This window comes from Balaenoptera ricei, chromosome 19 (genome assembly GCF_028023285.1).
Source record: "Balaenoptera ricei isolate mBalRic1 chromosome 19, mBalRic1.hap2, whole genome shotgun sequence".
NCBI classification, from domain to species: Eukaryota; Metazoa; Chordata; class Mammalia; order Artiodactyla; family Balaenopteridae; genus Balaenoptera; species Balaenoptera ricei.
In genome coordinates, this window is record NC_082657.1 from 4,874,515 (window position 1) to 4,901,520 (window position 27,006).

The 27,006-nt window shown below is 41.5% G+C and overlaps 1 protein-coding gene and 1 non-coding gene across 2 annotated transcripts; one reads left to right on the forward strand and one right to left on the reverse strand.

Moving 5' to 3' along the window:
• Positions 1-3,381: 3,381 nt before the first annotated feature.
• LOC132354277 (zinc finger protein 160-like) lies at positions 3,382-27,006 on the reverse strand. The gene is made up of 4 exons (XM_059906060.1): positions 26,880-27,006; positions 20,411-20,498; positions 15,238-15,364; positions 3,382-9,492 (listed from the first exon to the last, which is right to left on the reverse strand). Exons 2-4 carry the CDS (start codon positions 20,423-20,425, stop codon positions 7,886-7,888), a joined length of 1,749 nt encoding a protein of 582 aa, XP_059762043.1. The 5' UTR covers positions 20,426-20,498; positions 26,880-27,006; the 3' UTR covers positions 3,382-7,885.
• Positions 3,752-3,823, forward strand: TRNAK-UUU (transfer RNA lysine (anticodon UUU)). Its single transcript has one exon. It is a non-coding gene; the product is annotated as a tRNA-Lys (tRNA).

A 27,006-nucleotide genomic window follows, 5' to 3' on the forward strand; every position in this document is an offset into this window, starting at 1 on the left:
AACCCGTGTCCCCTGCATTGGCAGGCGAATTCTTAACCACTGGACCACCTGGGAAGTCCAAGGTATCTTTAAAAAAAGATATTTATTTGGCTGCGTTGGTTCTGGATCTTTAGTTGCGGCATGCACATGGGATCTAGTTCCCTGACCAAGGATGCAACCCGGACCCACTGCAGTGGGAGCGTGGAGTCTTAGCCACTGGACCGTTAGGGAAGTCCCAGGTATCTTTATTTTTTTTTAAATAAATTTATTTTTGGCTGCACTGAGTCTTTGTTGCTGCGCCCAGGCTTTCTCTAGTTGCTGCAAGCAGGGGCTACTCTTAGTTGCGGTGCGTGGGCTTCTCATTGCGGTGGCTTCTCTTGTTGCGGAGCACCGGCTCTAGGTGTGCGGGCTTCAGTTGTGGCACATGGGCTCAGTAGTTGTGGCTCGTGGCTCTAGAGCACAGGGCAGGCTCAGTAGTTGTGGTGCATGGGCTCAGTAGTTGTGGCTTGCGGGCTCTAGAGCGCAGGCTCAGTAGCTGTGGCACACGGGCTTAGCTGCTCCGTGGCATGTGGGATCTTCCCAGGCCAGGGCTCCAACCCGTGTCACCTGCATTGGCAGGCAGATTCTTAACCACTGAGCCACCAAGGAAGAAGGAAGTCCCAGGTATCTTATTAAAAAAAGGAAATATGGGACTTCCCTGGCGGTCCAGTGGTTAAGACTCTGCGCTTCCACTGCAGGGCAGCGGGTTGGATCCCTGGTCGGCGAACTAAGATCCTAAATGCAGTGTGGCTCGGTCAAAAAAATATATATATATGCTTGGGAATTCCCTGGCGGGCCCTGAGGTTTCACTGCGGAGGGCCAGGGTTCAATCCCTGGTTGGGGAAATATGATTCTGCAAGCTGCACGGTGCGGTCCAAAAAAAAAAAAAAAAAATGATGCTTGAGAATGGATTGTAATGTGGATACTTGTAGTACATATATTTAATGTAATTTTCCTGTTTGGGAGTCAATATTTTGTATGTGGACAATGAAAAAAGAAAATTAAAAATGATAATATAAGAATCATTTCATGTCCAGAAACATATAGCTTTCTGGAATTCCTTGGCAGTCCAATGGTTAGGATTCCAAGCCTTCACTGCCGAGGGCCCAGGTTCAACTCCTGGTCGGGGAACTAAGATCCTGCAAGCCCTGCTACCGGGCCAAAAAAAGAAACATAACTTTAAAATAACATTTTAAGGGGGAGTTCCCTGGCGGTTCAGTGGTTGGGACTCTGCGTTTCCACTGAAGTGGGAACGGGTTTGATCCCTGGTCAGGGAACTGGGATCCCACAAGCTGTGCAGTGGGGCCAATAGAATTGTTTTTAAATGAATGATTAAACAAATAAATAATAAAATAAAAATTAAAGTAGCATTTTAAGTGCCTACCCTCAATTGAATATATTCTGTAGTTTCAAGGAAATCTTATTTCTCTATTCCTCTATAGGAAATACTTAAGGTAGCTTCTCCAATTCTGATCATCCCTCAGATATAACAGGTATGTTAATATCACATAGTTTAATATTAAATTAAATGTGGAGTTAATAAGAGCGCTCATCGAAAAGGAACAGCAATTTACCAATACACTAAAAGTCTAAGGGCTCGTTTCATTTCTTTGCTTGGCTTTCTAGCCCTCAGTGTGAACTTCCTGTTTGTGGTGGGACTGAAGTATTAACTGAGTTCATGTAGTTCTGAGGCTTCCTTCCTCAGGTGAAGGCAGCACCATGTAACTGGGCAATTTTAGTAAGGTTATTTTACAAATATTCAATGATAAACCAGTTGGAAGTGTTAAAACTGAAAACCTGTAGTCAACCCAGTGTAGTTAGACAAAGAAGGTAATATATTTGTAGTTGAATCAAAATTAAATGGACATTCTAAAGGAAGGAGGCAATATATGAGAGAAGGAATGAGAGACAATGAGTTCTCACCTATAACCTTGACTTTGGGAGGTTAAGGTGGGCATGAAAAAAGAAAAGGTCATTGAAAATGAACCAGTCACGTTTTTACACGTTTTGCTATGTAACAAGTATTCCTGAATTTTCAATGTCTTACAACAACAAACATTTATTTCTTCCTCGTATGTATCATTATTCACCTCTTGCTTGTTTGTATAATTTGATTCTGTCATTCAGCATAAAATTTCAGTCTATCCAAGACCCTTCTTGCAGTAGAGAAGACAGGGTTATACGAAACAAACAAAAGATTTGAAAGCTTCCATTTAAACTTGAAACGTGCCTTTCTACTCACACCAAATTGGCCCAGGAACTCAAAAAGCCAAGCTTGCATAAAATGGGCAAGGAAGTGCAATCTTCTCAAGTGAAAGGAAGGGTTGCCTAAGTCAAGTGGCCAAGACTGATATCAAAGGGCAGACATGTATGATCTCACAGAAGGGTGATAAATGATTGTAAATAATATTAGTATATATGATAACTGCAGCTTTTCTCAGAAATGATTTTTCCCTCCTTTGTTCACACTAAATAAAACTACTGATTATTAGATAAAATAGGGAATATCACTACAGAACAGGCAGACAAGAAAAGGATAGAAATGAACTATTACAAAAACTCTACAAAATAATACTTAAAAACTAAGATGAAATGGACTGATTCCATGAAACGAGTAACCTAAAACAAATCACCAATGTGAAACAGATTATTTGAATAACTACCTTGAATTACAAAGTAAATTTTAAATTTCAAAATCCCCACTAGCCAAGAAAGAAATCTGCAAGCTGAGATGGTGACTGTGAGATCCTAGATAAACTACTCCATAATATGGCTGTTTCAGTATCTATTTGGTGTAGTCTAGTGGCCTGCTGGGGCCGTGAACTGACACCAGCCTTTCCTTTGACAGCACATCCTAGGTTAACAGCCCAGAGTCACAGGGATATGACTCCTTGGACTGCCCTCGTGACAACCACACTTCCCCATCACCCACGGCCTTCCCCTGGTTCTTCTTTAAATCTGGCTCCCCTTCCCCCACTGAAGCTTAGTAATTCCTATTCTTTCTGGTTTGAATTCACCAATTCCATTTAAACAGCCTATCCATGGACCCTAAAGAAGGTTTACGCCCCAGGTCTGGCCCCATGCTCTCTGTCTAGACCCTACCTGGACTTCTTACATGTTCCCTCCAGCTATACCTTGTAGCTCCTCCAGAATCTGTGAGTAATAAACGTCTCCATTTCACTTTCTCTTGCAGTCTTTCGTGGAGTTGTTGCCTAACTTTCAACACTCAGGGGCTCAACTTTACAAAAGGTAATTTAACAAAGTCACAACGATGGCATTCAACAATTCTATCAAATTTATAAAGAACTACCAGTAATTCCATACGATTTCTTTTTTAATTTTTAAACTTTTATTGGAGTATAGTTGATTTACAATGTTGTTTCAGGTGTACAGCAAAGTGAATCAGTTATACATATATCCACTCTTTTTTTTGTTTTTTCAGAGTCTTTTCCCATATAGGCCATCAGAGTATAGAGTAGAGTTCCCTGTGCTATACAGCAGGCTATAAAATTTCTTTTTAAGACAAGAAAAGGAGGGAGTACTTGTCAACTCAATTTATAAGGCCAGTATTACTAGGATAAAAAACTAGACAAAGTTAATAGAAAAAAAAGAGAAAGTAAACAAAATGACCAATTCAATCCCACATGAAGATTGCAAAATTCATCATAAAATATTACAAACAGAAATGAATCATAGAAAGAATTCATATTAAAGATAATATAAGTCAGGGAATTCCTTGGTGGTCCAGTGGTTAGGACTCGTCACTTTTGCTGCCGGGGCCCAGGTTCAATCCCTGGTTGGGGAACTAATATCCTGCAAGCCACATGGTACAGCCTAAATAAATAAATAAATAAATAAATAATAATAATAATCAAGATCACTTATCAGAGAAAAATACATTATTCTTGGTTGGGAACAAATTCTATGTGGAGGATACTGGGTGTCAGTTGACATACCAAAAGTAGCACAAATGTTATTTTCTCTGCAAGATCTTCTGGTTCTGAATGTGAACATATCAATAGGAAAGGGCGGCACAGCTTCCAGACACTTGGGAATGGAGATTCTCTCCTTGTCACAAACTATAATTGGAATTCTGCAGTCTATCTCATTCATCCTTGTAATTTCTTTCACTTCACTGCATGTTTGTTCAACTCCACACACTTGATTTTCAAGCACCTTACCATAGCCAACTCCCACAAGAGAGATTTCATGTCACCATTTTGCCACTCCAGTTTTTTCACTGAACTAAAGCCCTAAAGTACCAGTTTTTCTTCATATTTATAATGCACCTACTTTGTACCTGTCATTGCCTTATGGGCATTATCATGTCACAGAAGTCCCAAAACAACCCACTAATTTACATATCCCATGCTATAAAACAGGAGAAATATATGTGACAGAAAAAATTATCGCTAAGGAAACAATTCAAAACATTTTTTATTACAGTAGAAAACAATGTAACACATTGTGTACTAGCCTAATTTGAAACTCAAATTTTAATAGCATTTAGAAAATTGCTCTGAGTAAATTGCTTAGTTACATTATCTAATAAACATTTCCAAACATTAATTTTATTAAACTAAGGTAAAAATATCTCTGACAAGTTATCCAAATAGTATTTTACAAGCATTTTCAAGAACCATATTGAACAATGGAATGTATGTGTGCTGCAGGAAAAGAAATGTAAGAAAGTATTAGCATGAAGAAAAGTGTGGTTTGCCAAGTCAAGAACTCAGGAATTTCAAGAGTAAGCATTCAGTGTTTGTTTTGTTTTCTTTTCTTTTTGGGTGAAGTAGAGAAGAACAGCTTTATTGCTCTGCCAGGCAAAGGGGCCACAGCAGGCTAATGCCCTCAAAACTGTGTGTCCCAACCTGGAGGGGGTAGTGAGTTTTATAGTAATGGTTCAGAGAGGGCGTGATCAGCTCGTGGACATTCTTTTGATTGGTTGGTGGGGAGGTAAGCGGGAGTCAACATCCTCAACCTTCTCCTTCCCACCAGTCTGGGGTGTACATGCTTGTGGGTAGCACACGGTTCATTTCTCCCACCTGGTGGGGGTTTCAGTATCTGGTCTCCAGACTTCCTGAGCCTCAGGTTCTTTTGTGTCTCAGCGCAGAAGGAATTCAGCGAGAGGTAAAGTGACAGGCAAGAAGTAGACTTATTAATATAGGACACTTGTGAGGGATACAAGTGGGTAGGCGAGGGGGCTCTGCCTCAGTGTTTTATTAAAGAGTCTGACTCCATTTTTTCTTTTCTTTTCTTTTTTTCTTTTTTTTTTGGCTGCACCATGCGGCTTGTGGGATCTTAGTTCTCCGACCAGGGATTGAACCCAGGCCCACGGCAGTGAGAGCTCGGAGTTCTAACCACCGGACTGCCAGGGAATTCCCCTGACTCCATTTTTTGATGTTTGACTATTGACACCTCTTAATCCTCAGGAAAACCTCTTCTTATTCAGCCTATCTGGACAGACTGATAAAAAAGCCTAAGGGCTCCTTCCTTTGAGAGAAACTGGACATTCAAACCGTAAGCTTATCCTCCACCAAGCCTCACCCAGTAATTAAAATTTCCTCTAACGTTTACTGCTCTCCCTTCAATTCCCAAGAATGAGTCTAATTTCTCATTAAACATAGATGCAAACACCACCTATTCACATGCAGTGGAAGAGGTGACCAACTTTTCCGACACATCGTTCCTACCACATAATCAGTCCCTAGCAACCTGTCACTCTCCTCTCATGGCAAGTCCAGTCCCTTTAGGTCCCTACTGCTCTGCTGATGGTCAGCTGGTAGAGCATTCTGTCCTGTAACCACAGTGACCTATCCATGCACCCTGAACATAACAAGCATGATGAGTCAAGGCAGTTTTATGTTATTCTCTGCTCCTCCCTATTGCTGATTCACAACTATGGAATTTGGTAATTCAGGGGCCTTGTTTTTCCAGGGAACATGGATGTGAATGAACCACACCTAACGAAGTTGGCCCCCTTATGTTACTGATTCCTTCCCAGAGACAATCATCAAAGGCCTGTAATGAAGGCATAAGATCAACAGACTTCAAACTTCAGGTTGAAAGGCATAAATAGTAATGTGGCTTTTTCAATAAAATTCAATTAACAGAATATTTACAGTGAAGATAATTGGCCATTTACACGTTATTCTTCCTGTCATATACATACCATTTCATAATTTTTAACATACTGTGACTTGTAATGATTCTAAGGTACATAACAATCTCACATTAATCCTGGAGAAGTACTTATGCCTAGTATAGATTCTCTGATATGTAGGCTGATTTAAGAATGGCACAAAAAATTTACCTAATTCATTACATTTGTAAGGATTATCCCTCATATGAGTTCTGTGGTGAAACCTCAGGACGCATCGTTTCATCAAATTCTTTCCACGTTCAGTAAATCTCTATAGTTTCCGACCTGTATGAATTTTATCATTACACTAAAGGTGTAGATACCTGATGAAAACTTTTACAACATTCATTACATTTGAAACGTTGCTCTCCAAACTAAATCCTCTATGTTTCAGAAATTTCATCTTTAGGTACAGGCCTTAGCACACATATTAGTTCGTGTGGTTCCTCTCAAAGATATATATTGAGAAGTCTGGTGAATTGTGCAGCCAGGATAAAGCCTCTGCTCATACATTTGTAGTGTTTCTCTTCAGTGGACTCTCCACTGTTGCCTAATATTTGAACTCAAGGTAAAGATTTTGCCACACTAGTTGCATTAGTAAGGGATAGTTCCAGTACCTTCCCATCTTGTGATCTTTGTGTAAAATCCTTACCACACACATAATATTTGAGTGGTTTCTCTCCAGGATAAATATTCCAATATCTAGTGACAAGTGAACACTAACTTGAAACTTTGCCACATTTGGTACATCTGTAATGTTCTCCCCAGTATGGATTATCTGATGATTGGCGGGATGTGAGCCCTGAGTAAAGGTTTTGCCCATTCATAGCATTTGTGAGGTAATCTCCAGAATGAATTCTTTGGTGAATGACTTCCTTGTCTAAGGACTGGTCATACTAAACACACCTACCCGGTTTCTCTCCAGAATGATATTTTCAGTGAAGCCTAAGACGTGGACAGCTGCTAAAACCCTTGCTTGAAGTTCGTCATCAATGTGGATTACCTGACAGTAAGATAAGCTTCTAAGTACACTGACGGATTTTTCACACTCATCATATTTGTCAGGCAGCTTTCCAATATGAAACTTCAGTGCACCTTAAGGTATGAATTTTGACTGAAGACTTTGAGAAATTCAATACATTTCTAGAGTTTCTATCCAGTATAGATTATGTGATGGTGAGGCTTTGCCACACTCATGACATGTGCATAGTTTCTCTCCACTATGAATCTCCCATGAATTTAAAGTGTCAATTTTGTTTTGTTTTTTTTTTAAGGATTTTTCAAAATTTTATTTATTTATTTATTTATTTATTTATTTATTTAAGGCTGCATTGGGTCTTCATTGAGGGGGCTACTCTTCGTTGTGGTGCGCAGGCTTCTCATTGCGGTGGCTTCTCTTGTTGCAGAGCATGGGCTCTAGGCGCACAGACTTCAGTAGTTGTGGCATGCGGGCTCAGTAGGTGTGGCTCGCGGGCTCTAGAGCACAGGCTCAGTAGTCGTGGCGCACGGGCTTAGTTGCTCCGCAGCATGTGGGATCTTCCCAGACCAGGGATCAAACCCGTGTCTCCTGCATTGGCAGGCAGATTCTCAACCACTGTGCCACCAGGGAAGCCCAAAGTGTCAATTTTGAGTGAAGACCTTCCCACATATATCACGTTACTATGATTCCCCCTTTGTATTTATTACCTGATATGTAGTGAGAGTTGAGATCTAAGTAAAGGTTTTTCAACAGTCTTTACTTTTGTAAGGTTTCGCTTTTGTATGAACACTCTGATGCTTTGCAAGGTATGCTTTTCGACTAAAGCAGCTGCCACACTCATTACACTTGTAAGGTTTCTCTCCAGTATGAATTCTCTGATGAATTACGAGATTTGAATTCCGATTGAAGACCTTGCCACACTCACTACATTTGTAAGGTTTCTCTCCAGTATGAACTCTCCGGTGAATTGCAAGGTATGAATTATAACTAAAGACTCTGCCACATATATCACATTTACATAATTTCTGTCCTGTATGGATTATCTGATGTCTCCTGAGGTTTGAGCTGTGATTAAAGATTTTGCCACAGTCTTTACATTGGTAAGGTTTCTCCCCAGTATGAATTCTCCGATGAACTGCAAGGTACGAATTTTGACCGAAGACTTTGCCACATACATCACATTTATATGGCTTATCTCCTGAATGGATGATTTGATGTTGTATGAGGTGTGAGCCAAAATAAAAGGTTTTGCCACACTCATTACATTTGTAGTGTTTCTCTCCAGTATGAATTATCTGATGACTGACAAGGGTTGATCTAATACTAAATACCTTACCACACTCATTACATTTGTAAGGTTTCTCTCCAGTATGAATTCTCTGATGACTTGCAAGGTTTCCTTTTTGACTAAAAGCCTTGCCGCACTCATTACATTTGTAAGGTTTCTCTCCAGTATGAATTCTGCGATGTTTTGCAAGGTATGAATTCTGACTAAAGACCTTGCCACATTCATTACATTTGTATGGTTTCTCTCCAGTATGAATTCTCTGATGAACTGCAAGGTATGAACTTTGACTAAACACTTTTTCACATACATCACATTTATATAAGTTCTCTTTTGTATGGACTATCTGATGTCCAGTGAGGTGCAAGCCATGATTAAGGGTTTTGCCACACTCGTTATATTTGTAAGATTTCTCTTCAGTATGAATTGTTCGATGAATTGCAAGGTCTGAATTTCGACTAAAGCCTTTGCAACATACATCACAATTAAATATTTTCTCTTTTGTATGGATCAACTGATGCTGAGTGAGATTTAAGCCCCGATGAAAGGTTTTGCCACACTGATTACATTTGTAAGGGCTTTCCATGCATGCACTCTGGTCTTGTGTCCGTATTGAAGGATGCATAAAATCATTCTCATACGAATTAGAAATGGTGGTTTGGACAGTAGAAGTTCCTTGAAGTGGTGAAAATGAGGCACTAATGCTGATACTCTTGTCAGCTTGATTAAATTCATCAATTTTCTCTTCACTTTTGAAAATATGCAGTTCATCCTGAAAGCTTAATGCCAGCCTGTTTTCCATAGGCTTGATTCCTGCAGTGCTTCTACCATGCCGATCTCTCTTATCAGTCAGCTTTTTGTTACGTTTTATAGGCATTCCTTTATAATTTCTTTCCTCATCTCTTGGCTGAGACTCAAAGTCATGTATATTTTCCTGGATTTCCCTGAGGTAAAAATGCTTGATTTTATTCCTTTCATGTCTTCCCAATATCAGTGTTTGGAATACTTCTGCTCTATCAGTGTTTGCATTTAGTTGTAATTTCTTGATCACATGTACGTGAGAGATATCTACAAGACATAAAGAACCATAAGTATCCTATTCATCCCAATTCATAAGTAAATAGTTCATGTTAAATACATATTACACCAAAATTAGTACTTACACAAAACAGAGTTATGAAAATTCCCAACCATGATATTAAAACGTTTACAAACACAAAAGGAATGATTCTTTACTAAAGATAAAGTGATCCGAGGTAATTCCACTTAAATTTAGAGCACCCAATTTTCAAACAACCTATGATAAAAACACTCACATTGGAAAAACTTCTGTTAGCTATCAAAGAAAGTGTATTTTTCAACCATGACACCAAAGCACATACCAATTAGCAGTAAACATACTGGTGCCTCGTAACTGAGGAGAAAAGAATATTATACTATACATATATTGTGCATACTTGTTAAATAGAAATGAATGGTAAAAAAACAGACAGTAAATAACTGTAACAGTAAATAATCCAAAACTAACTTATTCAATGAATAATCTCAAGGAGTGGCGGTTTCCAATTGGGAAACAAATATAGCTTAGAGAAAATGGTGAATATGATAAAACAGTATTTTAAAAAACAAAATGTTCTTCTAAAAATGTGTTGTAAAGCTATGTACCCAGGAAGAAGCATAAAACATTCTGAAAGACCACCTTCTGTATATGACAATTAAATATCAATAAATGAAATATTCTCCAGTTATATTAACAGCCATTAAATAGAACAACTCCCTACCTGTTCAGTGCCCTAAAATATCCAGTTCATTGGCTCCAAAATATATGTAATGAAGAGAGAGCAATTTGTGAATTTATTTAACTAGGTTCATGCAACAAATTGCAAAAGAAAGGCATACAATATATAAGGCAAAAAAAGGGACATCATAATAAACATGCCAGTATATTAATATATCTTTTTTATATAAAAGCCACTTTTGATTCATTAATATAAAAAATGCACTATTTCTGGGAATTCCCTGGCAGTCCAGTGGTTAGAATTCAGCACTTTCACTGCCACGGGCCCAGGTTCCACTCCTGGTTGAGAAAGTAAGATCCCGCAAGCAGCGTGGTGTGGCCAAAAAAACAAACAAACAAAACCCCCCCCTCCAAATCCCCCCACTATTTCAAGCCGTCTAACATTACTAGTTTCTTTTGAAAGGCTTGAGGAAAATTATCAGAATTTTTTAAGTAAGGAAAGTGGAATCACAGGTTTATGTACATGACCCCAACTGACGCAGAAAGTAGTGAGAACCATGATGTGAACCTTGACCAATAGACTGAGACAACATATCCTTAAACATGACCGCCCACCCAAGCAGTATAGATTACAAAATACTACAACAAATGTCAGGAGTTGAGAAAGAAAACTTCAAGGGAGATGCAGGAAGTGAGCTGGATAACTGCTAAGGTTATTCAGCCACCCCTCCTGGAAAAGGTTTCTGAGCCATCACAGCTACACACAAAATGATTTAGGTTGTGTCATGAGACAGTTGTTCAATATATAAAGAGGCATTATTTTTACAGTGTGAGTGATGTGGAAGGTGGAGGGATGGGTGAAGGAGTGCTGTAGAAATTGGGAAGTTCAGGAGAATAACTTAAATGTGCTAGGAAATAACAATCTTTCCATCCACATCAAGGTACCATGTGAGGAAAGGTCAGGACTGAGAAAGGGCCTGAGTGGAGCACAGAGTTTTTTAACCATGGGAATTATACTATGAGTATGGGAAGAACTGAAAGAGATTTAAACACTGTAGAAAGAAATTAACTTTAAATCTATTACACTATTTGCTATGCAAGGTATCAAATTCCAATAGCTGTATTTCCATGCACATATTCAATAAAAACATGTATAATATTCAAGGAGATGGTGCAATAATGTTCTTAGCAGAAAGCAGAAGGAAAAACCAGGAGAAGACCACCAGAAGGAGACGGATCAGTCTATTCTGTACACACACATGCAGAACAAAGTAATCAGATCAACACTACTGTAAAGTAGGGAGATCATGATTTCAGAATGAAGATCTCCTGGCTGGGTGAGCAGGGTTTGTATGGGGAAACAAAGATAGCAGGAAGTGTTTGAGAAAGCCTGAGCAATTTCAGGATAGGATCACAATAGTTAAGTAAGCAAAGAAAGAAACAAATGTTACTAACTAAAATATCGATTACATAACATAATTTGGTATATAAAATGTTTATGTTAACACTCCTTGTTATTAAACATGACAGTGTTCTTTTAGCTGGCCTCTCTAAATACTGAAAATCGTATCATTAAATTTCTTAACACAAACTCTGCAAAGAAAAACAAAACCGTGAGGAGTGATGTCAGCAGAACAGTAAACCACAGGTACTCATTAGAGCCATGAGGAAGCCAAGTTAAAAACAATAAACAAAAAAGAATTTGGGAAAACTCTACAAACCAGTAAAAAAAGTGGCAGCACCCAGGCAATTGCCTATCCTGAAAACACTAAACCGAAAAATGCAGGAAAGTTCATGACAATTTCCTGGCCTGCGACTCCCCACCTCCTTCTTACATTGCATTGAGATTGAGCTGGAAGGAGCCTCCCAATTACCAGAGGTGTCCTCACGGGGAAACGCTAAAAACATGACAAAAACACTCAGTAAACTAGAAATAGGAAAAGATGACCTCAACATAGTAAAGGACATGTATTAAAAGCCCACAGCTAACATCATACTCAATGGGGAATGACTTAAAGCTTTTCCTCTAAGATCAAGAAAAAGACAAGGACACTTGCACTCAGTATTTCTAAAAAAAAATTACTGGAATTCCTAGCAAGTACACGCAGGTAGCAGAAAAAGACATAAAAACAACAATTCCAATAGCAAAAAGAAGCAAAACTATCTCTTTTGACAAATGAAATGATCTAATAAGTAGAAAACCCTGGGGAGTTCCCTGGTGGTCCAGTGGTTAGGACTCCATGCTTCCTCTGCTGGGGGCCTGGGTTCGATCCCTGGTATGGGAACTAAGATCCCACAAGCCGTGCAACGCGGCAAAAAAATAAAAAATAAAAATAAATAAATAAAAATCTGTGAAGATTCTTAAAAAAAAATTGATAGAAATAATGAACTCAGAAAGATGACAATATATAAAATTGACAAACAAAAATCAATACTGTTTCTATACACTGACAATAAAAAAATCAAGAAGGAAATTCAGAAAACAATTCCATTTACAACACCATCAAAAAAATAAAGTACTTGGCAAAACTTTACAGAAGGGAAAGATATATGCACTATAAACTAAAAGCACAGCTGAAAAATATTTGAAAAGACACAAATTAATGCAAAGATATCCCCAGTTCATGGATTAGAAGTAAATATTGTCAGTATGTAAATACTACCCTAAGTGATCAACAGATTCAATGCAATCCCTAATAAAATCCCAATAGTGTGTCGCGAAGAAACAGATAAATCCATCCTAAGATTCAAATGCAATCTCAAAAGACACTCAATAGCAAAACCAAGGTTGAAAGGAATGAAGTTGGAGGTTTCACAATTATTTCAAAATTCTTAGAAACCTAAACTAACCAAAGCAGTATGGTACCAGCATAAAGACAGAGAGAGACCAGTGGCATACAACAGAGACATGAGAAATAAACTCTTATGTATGTGGTCAAATGATGTTCCACAGGAATATCAGGACCACTCAATGGGGGAAGGGCAGTCCATTAAACAAAACAAAACGAATTATGGTTCAGATTGAAGGTATCACTCCACTTCATAAGTTCTCTGATTTAGATGTTTCAAAATTAGCTGTTGATGTAGAAAGAACAATAGCACACAGGTGACCCCAAAATGGTGTCAACAACAGTTTACACAACAGCCTCACAAATAGGAGGATGTGAACTTGGGCAATGTTATACTGAGGAGAAATTCCTCTTCACCATTTACTGAGGGTGAAAGGGGATGGTCATAGTACATGTGAACACCACTATCACAGTGCCCTTGAGACAGGCTTTTGTGACATTGCTCAAAACCAGAAAAAAACCTGGAAAGATTTATCAGCCAGTCTCTGGTGATACTTTCTATTTCATATCATAGAATATGCAGACCACTTCACTATAGCTTTAAGTGGTGATTTTCTATATAGCAGGAAAATATTACAATATATGAGGGATACTATTCTCATTCAAAATTATCTGTCACCCAGTAAACCCACTCTATAGAAAGTCCACCAGAAGTTGTTGATTAACGAAGGGTGGATTATCACACCAAAGATTCTGGATAAAATTTCAGAGTCTAGTTCTATGTATTTCATAAACAAGTTTCAGAGGCAAAATCACACAAACTTAGGAGAGTATGAAATCAGGAAGAGAATACATTCCCAGACTAGGTAGAGCAGTACAGGAGTGAAAAAAATATGAGATATGTGCATCAGACATCATAGAACCTTCAGATGGAACCATGTGCTCTAGCCACAGATGCCAAACTAAGAGCCTGAAAGACACATATATGCTCCTCAGTAAGACTGGGGATCAAAGAGGTGATCTCTCTGTCCACTGTCCTTAGTTTTCCTAAGTAATAATTACAGAAGATAGAATGCACCTCCCTGTTACACACAAGCCTGAAGAATGTGGCCAAAGCAGAACAGAAGAAATGCAGGAGGGATCTAAACAGGCAGACGGGGCTTGAGACAGCTCCATGCAGGTTATGAGGTGCCACATGGAATCAAAGAGCAGCCAGTGTCTCCCATCTTCTGATGAGGTCTCCTAAAAACATCCAATGGGGATGGAACCGGGAAAGTTCCAGGATTGGAGCCTGAAGGCATCAGCTCTTACCTATGTGGACTGAGAACTGAGCATCCAATGGAATGAAGGCGAGAAGGAGAGATGAGGGGGCAAGAGGCCCCTTTGAAAAAGTCCACCTCATGCTCTGCTAAGTCAAGCAACAGGAGCTCACAGAAGCCAGATGGCAGAGTGTTATAGATCGTGATAAAGACCTTGCCTCTGTCTCTGTAGGAGCTGCAGCACCACTGGAGGGTGAAAGAACACATTTCACATGCGGAAGGAAAGAGGGAAAAGTTACGGAGAAGAAAAATTTCCTCTGAGAGTTCAAATAACAAGTAAATTTTTGTATTCCCACAGAACTCTCTGATGAGGGGAAGGTCTCCAAACACTATTAATAACGAGGCTTCCCCTCAGCCCTTCTGAGATCTGACCTGTGTTCACACTTTGATACATCCCCAGAGGTATTCAGATCACTCTTCACAGCCCAGGGCTCTCTCTCTTGTTACAAAGTGGGTAAAATATTCAGATAAGAAACAGAAATTCCTCCACATAAGAGGAAGGAAACATGATTTGCTGTGGCTTTTCCAGAATCCTGGTCTCTTGCTCAGCTGAGAATTGAGGTGACTACAGATGGAAACAGAAAAATATTTCGAAAAACTGACCTGCTCTTTACCTCCTGAATACACAGGGAACAGTATAATGTGCAGAAACGTAGCTCTTTTCCTAAAACTTCTAAATCAAATGCACAGGGGTAGGAAACAGGAAAATGGGTATATTAAAAGTTCCCCATTGAGCTTTATATATATGTAAGCTCTGGAACAACTCCTGATGTATCATGAAATGGGCAGGTCATCACAGGAAAAGGTAGATTTAAACTCCTGATGCTGCATCCTGAAGCTTTCCATTTCTGAATCAACAAGGATTTCAGATCAGTCAAGCAAAACAGGGGCTCCCAGGAGGCACACAATGGAAAATGCAAAGATACTTAAGAGCAGATCCCAATTTCTGGAGGGAAGTTATCCTCACCCAGGGAGACCAGGTTCCTGTAGGTCTCCAACATCACGTCCCTGTACAAGGCCCTCTGACCAGGGTCCAGGCATTCCCACTCCTCCTGAGAGAATGTGATGGCCACATCCTTGAAGGTCAACTGTGCCTGAAATGAAAACACATTTCACCAAGGGGCCATGAGGAGAATTCTTATTTTCACACAAAATGAGAAGAGGTGAAAAGATCAAGTTGAAGTATGTATTCTGACAGATCCATATAAAGATATCTGGGGAAATTATGGGTCTCTAATTTTAATTTCTTATGCTTTTTCATAGAGATTATGATAACCTGTAATCAATGTGTATTTTTCATTTTTCTGGACAATACATGAAATACATATAAATAAAATTCAACAGTGAGTTCTCTATCCAGAAGTGTTAGATTATGTCTTACACACCGAGTGCTGTTCAAAATCTAGATGAACTACACTATGAGTGGTGGCTTTAGAGATGACAAAGTCCACAGTGCTTTAAAAAAAAAATCAAAATCTTAAATTACAATGACGATAATAACAGCAATGACTAAAGGTGTTTGAATACTTCACAGATGCTAAGCATTACTCTAAATGCTAAGCATTACTCTAAATGCTTTACAGATATGAACTTTTTAGTCAACATTGTAGCTCAGTAGAGAAAGATCTGTTCCCATCCTACAGAGGAGAAAACTGTCAGAGACATTTGGATGAAACTCAACTTAGTTCAAGCTAAGAAATGATACAGCAAGCAGCTGAATTAAGGTGGATGCGGTCTTGAACTGAAGATAAAGAAGCAAAAACTGAAGTAACAGAAGAGCATTGGAAGCACATTGCCAGAGAATTCTCCCAGAAAACTTGAAAGAAGTTGAACAACATGAAAGGCAGTAAAAGGTCATTACAGATGTAGGCGCATGCGCGCGCGCGCACACACACACACAACATGTTAATAATCTTTTTTTTTCTTTAATTAATTAATTTATTTTTGGCTGTGTTGGGTCTTCGTTTCTGTGCGAGGGCTTTCTCTAGTTGTGGCAAGCGGGGGCCACTCTTCATTGCAGTGCACGGGCCACTCACTATCGCGGCCTGTCTTGTTGCAGAGCACAGACTCCAGACGCGCAGGCTCAGTAGTTGTGGCTCACGGGCCTAGTTGCTCCGCGGCATGTGGGATCTTCCCAGACCAGGGCTCGAACCCGTGTCCCCTGCATTAGCAGGCAGATTCTCAACCACTGCGCCACCAGGGAAGCCCCATGTTAGTAATCTTACTAGTATTTGAACCATTAACAGGATAGTGTAGGAAAAATTCAAGGCCATGTAATATATTTTTGATGTAATTTCAACTGCAATGCAGTACATAGTTATAAAATTATGATGTCTTTTATCAAAACCATGGACTTGCACATCCATGATCTCATGGACACACATGTAAATGCACAAATAACTGAAACGAGAGAAGTTGTCTCTGGATATATTATTGCATGATTTTTTTCATCATCATTTTTATTTATGTGAATTTCAGCAACTTTGGAACAATGAAAAAGTATCAACTGTACTAAATGGTACTAACATGAAAAAAATAGGATCCTTTAACTGCAATGTCTGTTGAATACCCATACATAAATACAATTTAAACCACAAAATTGACATAGGTAGGTATTAACAAATGCAAAGCAGAGTTTATTTCTGTATTCCACACATAAAACACTGACTCAAAATTAGAAAAGTTATTACCATTATACACTAATTTAAGAGATTAAGAAAAAAATTATCACAATAGTAAAGTTAAAAACTACTTGGAGGATTAAATACCATGACTAAAAAGAATATGGAAAAAAGCATATTGTAATTAAGGAAGAATATTTCACCAAACGTCATGATTAGAAGGAAACTTGACGCATTCCCTCTGGAGTTACAGTGGAGTGAAGGGGGCTGGCCAGGGCGCCTGCCTTTCACCACTGCACAGGGTGCCTGAGCAGGGACCACTAGAGGAAGTAACAGGAGGAAAACAGAGGGCAAGAGACACACAGAGAGTGTGTCAGAGAGCTGGAACTGCAAACATTCACAAATCTAAGGACATAGAAATCTAAGAACAGAGAAAGGATGTGAAAAGACAGTCCAACCTAAAGACAGCAGGGGTGACTATATTACATCAGAAAAAATAAAGACAAAAACTGACACAAGAGACAAAGGATATTATATAATAAAACAGTCAATTCACCAGGAAGATATAACAATTATAAATATATATACATCTAACATTAGAGCTTGACCAAATATGAAGCAAACAACAGAGATAGACAACAGCAAAATGTCAGTATGAGACTTCAATACTCTAGTTTTATCTACACATGGAAACAACTTATAAGGAAAGAGAACTTGAACTACACTAAATAACAATTGTACCTAAAAGACATGTACAGAACACTCCACCCAACACCAAAAAACATCCTTCTCAAGCAAACATGAAACATTCTCCATGACAGACCACAAAACATCTTAGGCCACAAAACAAATCTTAACACATTTAAGGAGACTGAGATCTAAAAAGTATCTTCTCTAACCACAATGAAATGAAACTTGAAATAATGAACAGAGGGAAAACAGGAAAACCCCCAAAATGTACAAATTAAACAGCTGATTCTTAAAGAAGCGATGGCCCGGGCTTCCCTGGTGGCTCGGTGGTTAAGAATCCGCCTGCCAATACAGGGGACACAGGTTCGAGCCCTGGTCCGGGAAGATCCCACATGCCACGGAGCAACTAAGCCTGTGCACCACAACTACAGAGCCCCAGCGCCACAACTACTGAAGCCCACGTGCCTAGAGCCCGTGCTCCACAACAAGAGAAGTCACCGCAATGAGAAGCCCTCCCACTGCAACGAAGAGTAGCCCCTGCTCACCACAACTAGAGAAAGCCCACATGCAGCAATGAAGACCCAACACAGCCAAAAGTAAAATAAATAAATTTATTTTTTAAAAAAAGAAGCAATGGGTCAAAGAAGAAATCACAAGGAAATTGTAAAAATATCTGAAAGAAAATAAAAACACAATATACCAAAATTTATAACAGGCAGTCAAAACCATAGTAAAAGGGAAGTCTGCAATGCTAAATGCTTACAACAAAAAAGGGGAAAGATGCAAACCCTGTACTGCTGTTCAAGAATGTACTGAGAGTCCTAGCCAGAGCCATTAGACAAGAAAAAGAAATCAAAGTTATACAAATTGAAAAAGAAGTAAAATTACCTTTTTCTCTAGGTGACAAGGTTTTACATGTGCAAACCAAAAAGGCTCCATGAGAAAACTACCACTTCAAAAAACAACTTCAAGGACTTCCTGGTTGGTCCAGTGGTAAAGAATCCACCTTCCAAGGCAGGGGACTTGGGTTCAATCCCTGGTCAGGGAACTAAGATCCCATATGCCACAGGGCAACTAAGCCTGCGCGCCTCAACAAAAGAGCCCGTGTGCCGCAAACTACAGAGCCCACGCACTCTGGAACCCGTGTGCCACAACTAGAGAGAGAGAAAAAAAAAACCCTGCACGCCACAACTAGAGAGAGAAGCCCATGCACCACAACGAAGAGCATGTGCCTCAACGAAAGACCCTGCACGCCACAACGAAAGATGCCGCACGCCTCAATGAAGATCCCAAGTGCCACAACACCTGACACAGCCAAAAAAACAAAACAAAACAAAACAAAGAAAAAACAACTTTGGAAAAATTGCAGCAGGGAATTCCGCAGCAGTCCAGTGGTTAAGACTCTGTACTTTCACTGCCATGGCCCTGCGTTCAAAACCTGGTGGGGGAACTAAGATCCCACAAACCGCAAGGCATGGCCAAAAAAAGAGAAAGGAAAAAAAAAATCAGCACACAAAACTCAGTTGCCTTTCTATACACAATGAACAAATTCAAAAGAAAGTTAGAAAACAATACTATTTACTATAGCATCAAGAGACAGACTAGGAAAAAATTACCCAAGGAGGTGAAAGACTTGCACACTGAAAACTGCTAAATGTTGCTAAAAGAAATCCAAGGATATACAAATAAATAAAAAGACACCCTGATTCACGAATTGGAAGAATTAATATTCTTAAAATGACTTTATTACTGAAAGTGTTCTACAGATTCAATGGAATCCCTGTCAAAATTTCAAAGGCAATTTTTGCAGTTAAAAGAAAAAAAAATCATACTAAAATTCATAGGGAATCTCAAGGGACCCCAAACAGCCAAAATACTCTTGAAAAAGAAGATGGACATCATTTTCAGATTTCAAAACATACTACAAAGTAATCAAGATGATGTGGTACTGGTATAAGCACAGATACATAACCCAGTGGAAGAGATTAGAATACCAGAAATAATCCAGTGAATATATACAAAATGTACAGACAAGGGTGCAAAGACTACACAAAGGAGAAAGGACAGTCTCAATAACAAATGATGCTGAGCAACTATATACATACCAGCAAAAGACTGAAGATGGAACCTTACTTGCATCAAAGGTAAAAACTTCTGTATCACAGGATACAAGCCACAGAGTGAAAAGACAACCTCTGAGGAATGCAGGTGATGAAAGTGATTTAAAGAATTTCCCACTGTCAGAGATTTAGGTTGATTTCATAGTTCAAACTCAAGAATGGAATAAAACATTCCCTGGTGATCCAATGGTTAGCGCTTGGCGCGTTCACTGCAGTGGGCCGGGGTTCAATCCCTGGTCGGGGAACCAAGTTCCCACAAGCCTTTGTGGGGCGCGGCAAAAAAACAAAAAAAAAAGTTAAAAAGACAGAACAAATTACCTCTTATTGGTCTGTTTTCCAGATTTTACCAGATACTGTGCACATTAATGTCCAGCTTCTTTATCCTGCTTGACAGACAGCAGACAGTGCATCCTGATGGGGCCCTAAGCAATCCCTGCTGCCCAGTAGCACTGACACCACGTCTCCAGTCCATGGGTGTGAAGCCCAGCCCAGGACTACACCCAGCGGAGCCTCTTCACAAGTTCCAGGTCACTGGGTCATGGGGAGATGGGATCTAAGTGGAGATGACAGGCCCTGAGGCAAGGACCCGGGTGAGTGTGACGGTACAGGTGTCAGGCAGGATACTTCAGAGTCAGACAAGATCAGCGAGTCCAAAGAAGTGCATTTCAGGAAGGACAGACAGAAACATCAACTGACAATATGACTTTACCTGAGAAAGAGCCATTTCTGACTCCTGTTCTTTCCTCTCCCTCCTCTTCCGGGCTTCTTTCTCAGACAAGAGTCTTTAGAGGTCTATCCTGAGAGTTGAAAACAGGCTGTTTAATGCTTAGAATCAACACACCCCCTTCCTGAGTCACAGCCACACACACAGGGAAGCCCTCAGCATGTGGAACAGACAGTCCCCTGCTGCCCACTGTCCCAGGAGGGGCTCAGGACAGTAAACTCCCACACAGAGACCAACCAGTGAGTTTCCCCACACTTTCCTTCAGATCAGGCTCCCCTCCTGGTGAGGCCCCCACGTACACAGCAGCAGTGGGCACCTCAGCTGGACCCGACGACCCCCTGCAGGTCACAGACCAGCCCTGATCCACCCCCACGCAGAGCAGAGCCCCTCAGCCTCACCCCAGACCTCAGCCCTCAGGAATGGGGGGACCCAGAGTCACGATGCTCAGTGAGGGATCCAGATTGGAATATTCTCGGGAACCTTAACTATTGTTAAGGTTGGACCCCCACACTGACAGTATGAAGAAGAATCCCTGGTCAGAGGGTACAAAACATGTATATACAAAATTCTTCATCGATCTGAGGAAAGGCCTGAGTTGAGCGGCACTAAGAGGAGGCAAGCCCAGCACACCCTCCCACTTGCTTTTCATTTTCCAGGTTTACTGAGGCATAACAGATGTATAACAATGGTGTACATATGAGGCGTCCAGTGTGATTATTAGACAGATGTATACACTGTGTAATATTCACAATAGAGTGCTTTACATGTCCATCAACTCACAACGACCATTTTATTTCTGTGTGCTAAGAACTGTCAAGTGTTATTCTCTCAGCAAATACCAGGTATAGAGAAACACAGTATGATTAACGATAGTCAGCACGATGAACATTAGATGAACATGTTGCAAATATTTACCTAAATATAATGATTTCATTTCCTTTGGATATCTAGACAGAGGAATCTCTAAATTGTTTTCCGTAATAGCCATACCATTTACATTCCTACCAATGAAGCACAAGCGTTCCCTATTCTGTGTGTGTGTGTGTGTGTGTGTGTGTGTGTGTGTGTGTGTGTGTGCGCGCTTTGAGACAGGTAGGGAGAGGACCGTAGAGGAACCAGCACTGGCCTGGCAGCAAGAAAGTAACGGCTACACCTTCCCAAGAATGTGCCTCTGTACTACTGATCACTGTGGTGCTGCTGGCCCTCTGATTCTTGGAACAATCTCTCCCTACATTAAAGAACTTAATGGCCCCTCTCAGGTTCTGTCCACAGAAACATACCTAGCAAAATCTCCCTAATGAAAACCTTCTGCCATTTGAAGCTTACTACTCATAATTTCCCTTCTGGACTCAAATGAACTTACAAACTTTCATGGGGTCCAACACAGTCTCGATAAAACCCATAATGATCAACTCATCGTGCTAGAAAATACCAGAAAACATGTCAAACTCTAATAAATCATGCCAGAGGGAAAAATACATATAAGACACCCAAGGAACCGGTAGATGTAAAATACCATATTTTCATTCACAGTAACCACAGCCCAAACATTGTCATCTTCAAAAACTACATATAAAAGAAAGATGTTTCCAACTATGCACATCCCCCAGTGAGACCCAAACATCCCCCAAGGCAACACTCCAATTCCCCTTTTGTATGTTTCACAGTGCAACTGAAAATTTCTTTATCTGTGACACAAAATACTAAAAAGTAGCAAAGGTAAACAACAAAATGACCTCCATATTAGTCTAAAAACTGCACAATGATTTCTCTCTTTCTCCCTCTCTTTTTTTTTTTTCTGGAGCAGGAAGGATTTATTACTTGCAGCAAGTAAGGAGAACACCAGAGATCTTTCCCAAAGCAGTGTCCCTGCACAATGATTCTTACCTCCCAGAATACCCAACACAAGTCACTTGCGGAGTGGACGCTGTAGGGCACCCTCTAGCTCCATCGCCTGAGGACAAGGCACCCCCCCTCCTGCACCCAAGAATCCCTGTGGGCTCAGCTCAGGCCATACTTCTAACATCGGAGGAAAATGATTTTCTGTGCCTAAAACCACTGCCTTCATTCCTCCTCACGTATGGCCATGAAATACCAGATTAAACCAATGAATGGAAACCTCAGTCTCAGCAGCTAGGTCCCAGGGAACCTGAGCTAAGACACTAGGGCACCTCAAACCATGCAATGCACCCCACAACTACCCATAAACCTAATTCCAGGTGCTCCAGCCAGAACTGAGACATTACTTGCCAGGAGCTCCACACACCCCTTGAGCCCAAAAGGGACAAATGCATACACCATTCACTGGGCTCATCTTGAAGCCCACACTTGCTGCCATATCCCTCCTGCAGGCTCTCCTCCAATTTTCCCACTGTTCTGCCTCTCCTCCTTGCACTCATGGGCAAACAGGGCTAAAGGACAACAGTACCTCTCAGGAAAGCCATCGCAACAGGAATACACACAAGCTGCCACTGAAAGGACACTGGGCATTCAATATGCAGGTCAACAAAGTTGGCCCTCCTGGGAAAACTTACGAGAAAGTAAGAATGTTACGGAGTCCAGTTACAAAGGACATTTGAATTCACTGAGGGAGACTCAAAGACAGGCGGTCCCCAGATTTCTTGTCTCCAAGACAGATGGTCCCCAAGTTTCTTCTCTCCTGTTCTCCCAGCTCACAGGTAATTAAAGGATACCCTAACTCTTTGAGGGAAGTCTCCTTCATTCCCCCTTAGGTTCTGGACCTTGGCCCCCAGTTACCACAGTGAAATCACTATCCCTGACTCTGAGCAGTTGAACTGCTGGGAGTCAAGGCACCTGACCAAGGAGGCAACTGGCCCCTGTATGGGCACAGCCTGGAACACCTGGGGGCTACAGCAGAGCAGTGACACGGCACACTGAACGTGGGGACACCTCAGCACGCTACATGAGGACGTCAGTTCTGTAGGGCTTTGTTAGCGCTCCCTGCGTCTTTCTGCTCTTATTTTGAGTAATTAAGCAGCCACATGGGGTAATAATCAATTAGAGTTGAAATGTCCAGAACAAACGTAGGAACCATCCTCATCACCTACCCTGTTCCCCTGGTCTCCCCTGAGGACTATTCAGCCCAACCCACAGCCCCAGCCACTAAACACACCCCCAGAGGGAGTGCTGCCGCCATCCAGGGAAGAAGAGGAACACTGTGCCTCCTTCAATGAACGCAAAAGGAGGAAGACTGCAAATAATCAACGGGGAGGGCCATTTCTGTTGAAGGTGATTGACGCAGAGGCAATAAAATGTGACACAGATAGTCAGGAGGAGATGGGGAGCCCTCTCTGAGCCTAGAGCTGAAGGGAGACAAAGGGCCTGAGCCACGGCGACTTCAAGGCAAAAGGTAAGAACAGGAACTATGATGTCAGACAGAAATCGTTTTGGTGTTTGGGAAACAGACAAAAGGTGAATGTGCCCGGGGCAGAGTGAACCATGAGAAAGGGTCAGCTCCCAGGATGAGGCTGGAGACACCGGCAGGGCCCTGAGGAGGACACAGGGCTGAGGAGCCACAGTGAGGAGCTGGGATTTGTCCTGAGGGCAAATAAGAGCCAGTGCAGGTCTGAGTGCCAGAACTGGCATAAACTCTCCTCAGATTTATTTAATGCAGAGAAATATTTCTGACTACGGTCACTTCTACTCCGACCCTGTGGGAAGACACGGACCCATATACAATTCTAAATAAAACTAGACACTCTCTCCAAAAAGAAGACACACACAGACACACACCCAATTTGGCCAATCACTTCAGGGTCAGTGTTACTCTGACTGAGAGTTTCTGGTCTAGTCTCTCATCTCCATGTTACAAGTGGGCGCCCTGAGGCCCAGAAGGGAGACTTTTCTGAGAAAGTCCTGGTTGAGTGAACAGAATCAGGGGTAACTGAATTCTGAAATGAGATCCTGAGGGGTCGGTGGGCAGAGTCTGTCCTTATCGCCTGTCCCATTTAAAACACCATCTTTCAGGTGCCTGATCAAAGGAAACTTCTCTTTCCAGGTCTGATCACACTGACACCAAACAGGTAATTCTTCTTTTCCAGAAAAATCACAGTAAAATCATTTAAAAATAAAAATTGAAAAAGCATAGTTGCTGGTGCATAAAATATTGCAAGCGTTCAGCTTAGAAACAAGATCTGAGCAAACTTCTTCATCATGAATAGAGGAATAAAAGGGGAAAAAAATATTAGACTAACTGGTTAAACTAGGTTTTGACTGTTAATATAAAAGATCACTGACATATCTACCAAGTACTCATCAAAAGAGTCTAAAATTATTTACTAGTTACCAAAGAACTTTACCAGTATATAAAGATAAAGCAGGGGAAGAACTCAGGTGTCAATTATATCTGAATCAAAAAAAAAAAATAATTTGTGAATTTTTTAAATCTAAAGATCCTGCTGTCAATGTTTTTAAAAAATTGAGGATTTATCATATTTAGAAAAGAATCACATGAGTAGAATACATAAGGCCACCAAACTTATTTCACAAGTTAATAATTATTTGCAGGAAATTAGATATCTAATGCACTAAGATATATGCAAAGTTAAAAAAAAAAAGACATAAATGTAAAGAAACCAGAGAGAAAAAAGTAAGTCCATTAAACAAAATTTTTAATATTTCTTTAAAGAAGCACCATGTAGTGAGAGTCAGTCGTTTCCTGCCCCACTCGTCTCTCCCCTGTCCTCTACCCCACGCCAGGAAATGGAAGAGGGTGACCCACAACTGTCTGAGTCAACTCACTGCCCCTTGGCTGAAGAGGGATTGCAAAGGGAAGTTTTCTTGTCATACAAACAATTACAAAATGCACAAACCTTACAGTTTTGCAATACAAATCCTCACCTGTATAATTTAAGCAAGCAAAATTTCAATGTATTAGCGTCTAAAGCCAGAAATCAGTATACCATAACTTAATCGTCCAAATCCAGTCAACTGACCCCCAACCTGGACCCAGTTTGCCCCCTACCTGCACTACTATGTGTTTCCATTTTATTGTCTATTTCTTTTTTTAAAAATTTTATTTATTTATTTATTTTTATTTTTGGCTGTGTTGGGTCTTCGTTTCTGTGCGAGGGCTTTCTCTAGTTGCGGCAAGCGGGGGCCACTCTTCATTGAGGTGCGCGGGCCTCTCACTATCGTGGCCTCTTTTGTTGCGGAGCACAGGCTGCAGACGCGCAGGCTCAGTAGTTGTGGCTCACGGGCCTACTTGCTCCGCGGCATGTGGGATCTTCCCAGACCAGGGCTCGAACCCGTGTCCCCTGCATTGGCAGGCAGATTCTCAACCACTGCACCACCAGGGAAGCCCCTGTCTATTTCTTTCCCTGTTTCTGTCTCCTTCTTTTTGATCTTATCTACTCTCCTGGTGCTCCTGCTGGCCTATCCATACATTTCTGCCTCTTTCTTCCCCCAACTCTACTCCCTCTCTGCCCGGCCCGTTACACCCCTTCTGTTCCTGTTACTCTCCCTTCCTCCCCACTCTCGGGCACCCCAGGTGGCTGTGCTTGCTTCCTGCTCTCTCTCTTCCTCTGCTCTGCTAGCCACAAGTTGTCCTCTGTTTCTCTCCCAGGACCAGGACGCTCTGAAGGCCACGGTTCCACCTTTTATCGTGTCCCAGACTTTCTGTGCAGTGCCTCACCACTGCCGCTCTCCCTACTACCACTGATCCAGGGCAGCTGTCCCTATGTTGCTCTCCAATCCCTGGAGATCCGGCTTTTTCATTTACTTCTCGATTTTATTCACCTGCTATTTTCAAGGCTTACTTAGTCGCTTTCATTTCACTGTCTCTTTGTAAGCTCCTCAGCCATCCTCTGCGTCTCCATCCGTTCTCCCTCATTCTTTCCACCCTGTCAGCTTTCCTATTTCTCTCTCAGTCGCTCTGTCTCTGCTTCTCCTGGTCCCCCTCGCCCACATATTTACAGAGACGGAGACGGAATAACATGCCGCGTACCGGAAGAGACCATTCTCCAGCGGGGTGGAATTTCAGACGGAACAACACTGGGTGTCACACGCCTGGTCCAGGTCACTCCCCGCCCCCTACGCCGGGCGAGGGGAAGGGCTGACTACGAAGGGGAGGCCGGGGGAGCCGAAGGACCGGCCTGAGAAGACGCGAGGACAGACGGGCTGGGAGGGAGGGAGGGGGTCTCAGGAGAGGGGCGGGCTCTGCAGAACCCCAGGACCGGGGAGAGGACGCGGCCTGTCCGGGAGCGGGGCGGCCGGCGCTGCCCTCCAGGGGCCGAGAGGGCGAGGCTGGGGGGCGCGAGTGCACCTCGCGGAAGGGGACGTTACATGGGGGGGGGGGGGGGGGCGGAGCTACTAAAGCGTTTTAAGCAGGAAAATGTCGCGAATGGAGGTGTCTACCTGGACCGAAGGCAGAAAAGTCAAGGGCACCGGGACCCGCCTCAGAGCGAATTCAAACCCAAAGGAAAACATGCCCGACCTGTAACGGCGACGTCTGGATTTACTGGGAGCGTAGGGCCGGGTGCTGGGGTTTACGGTCCTTGGTGACCCCCACACTCTGAGGATGGAGAAAGGGGGGCCGCGCGGCACAGATTCACACTAGAAAA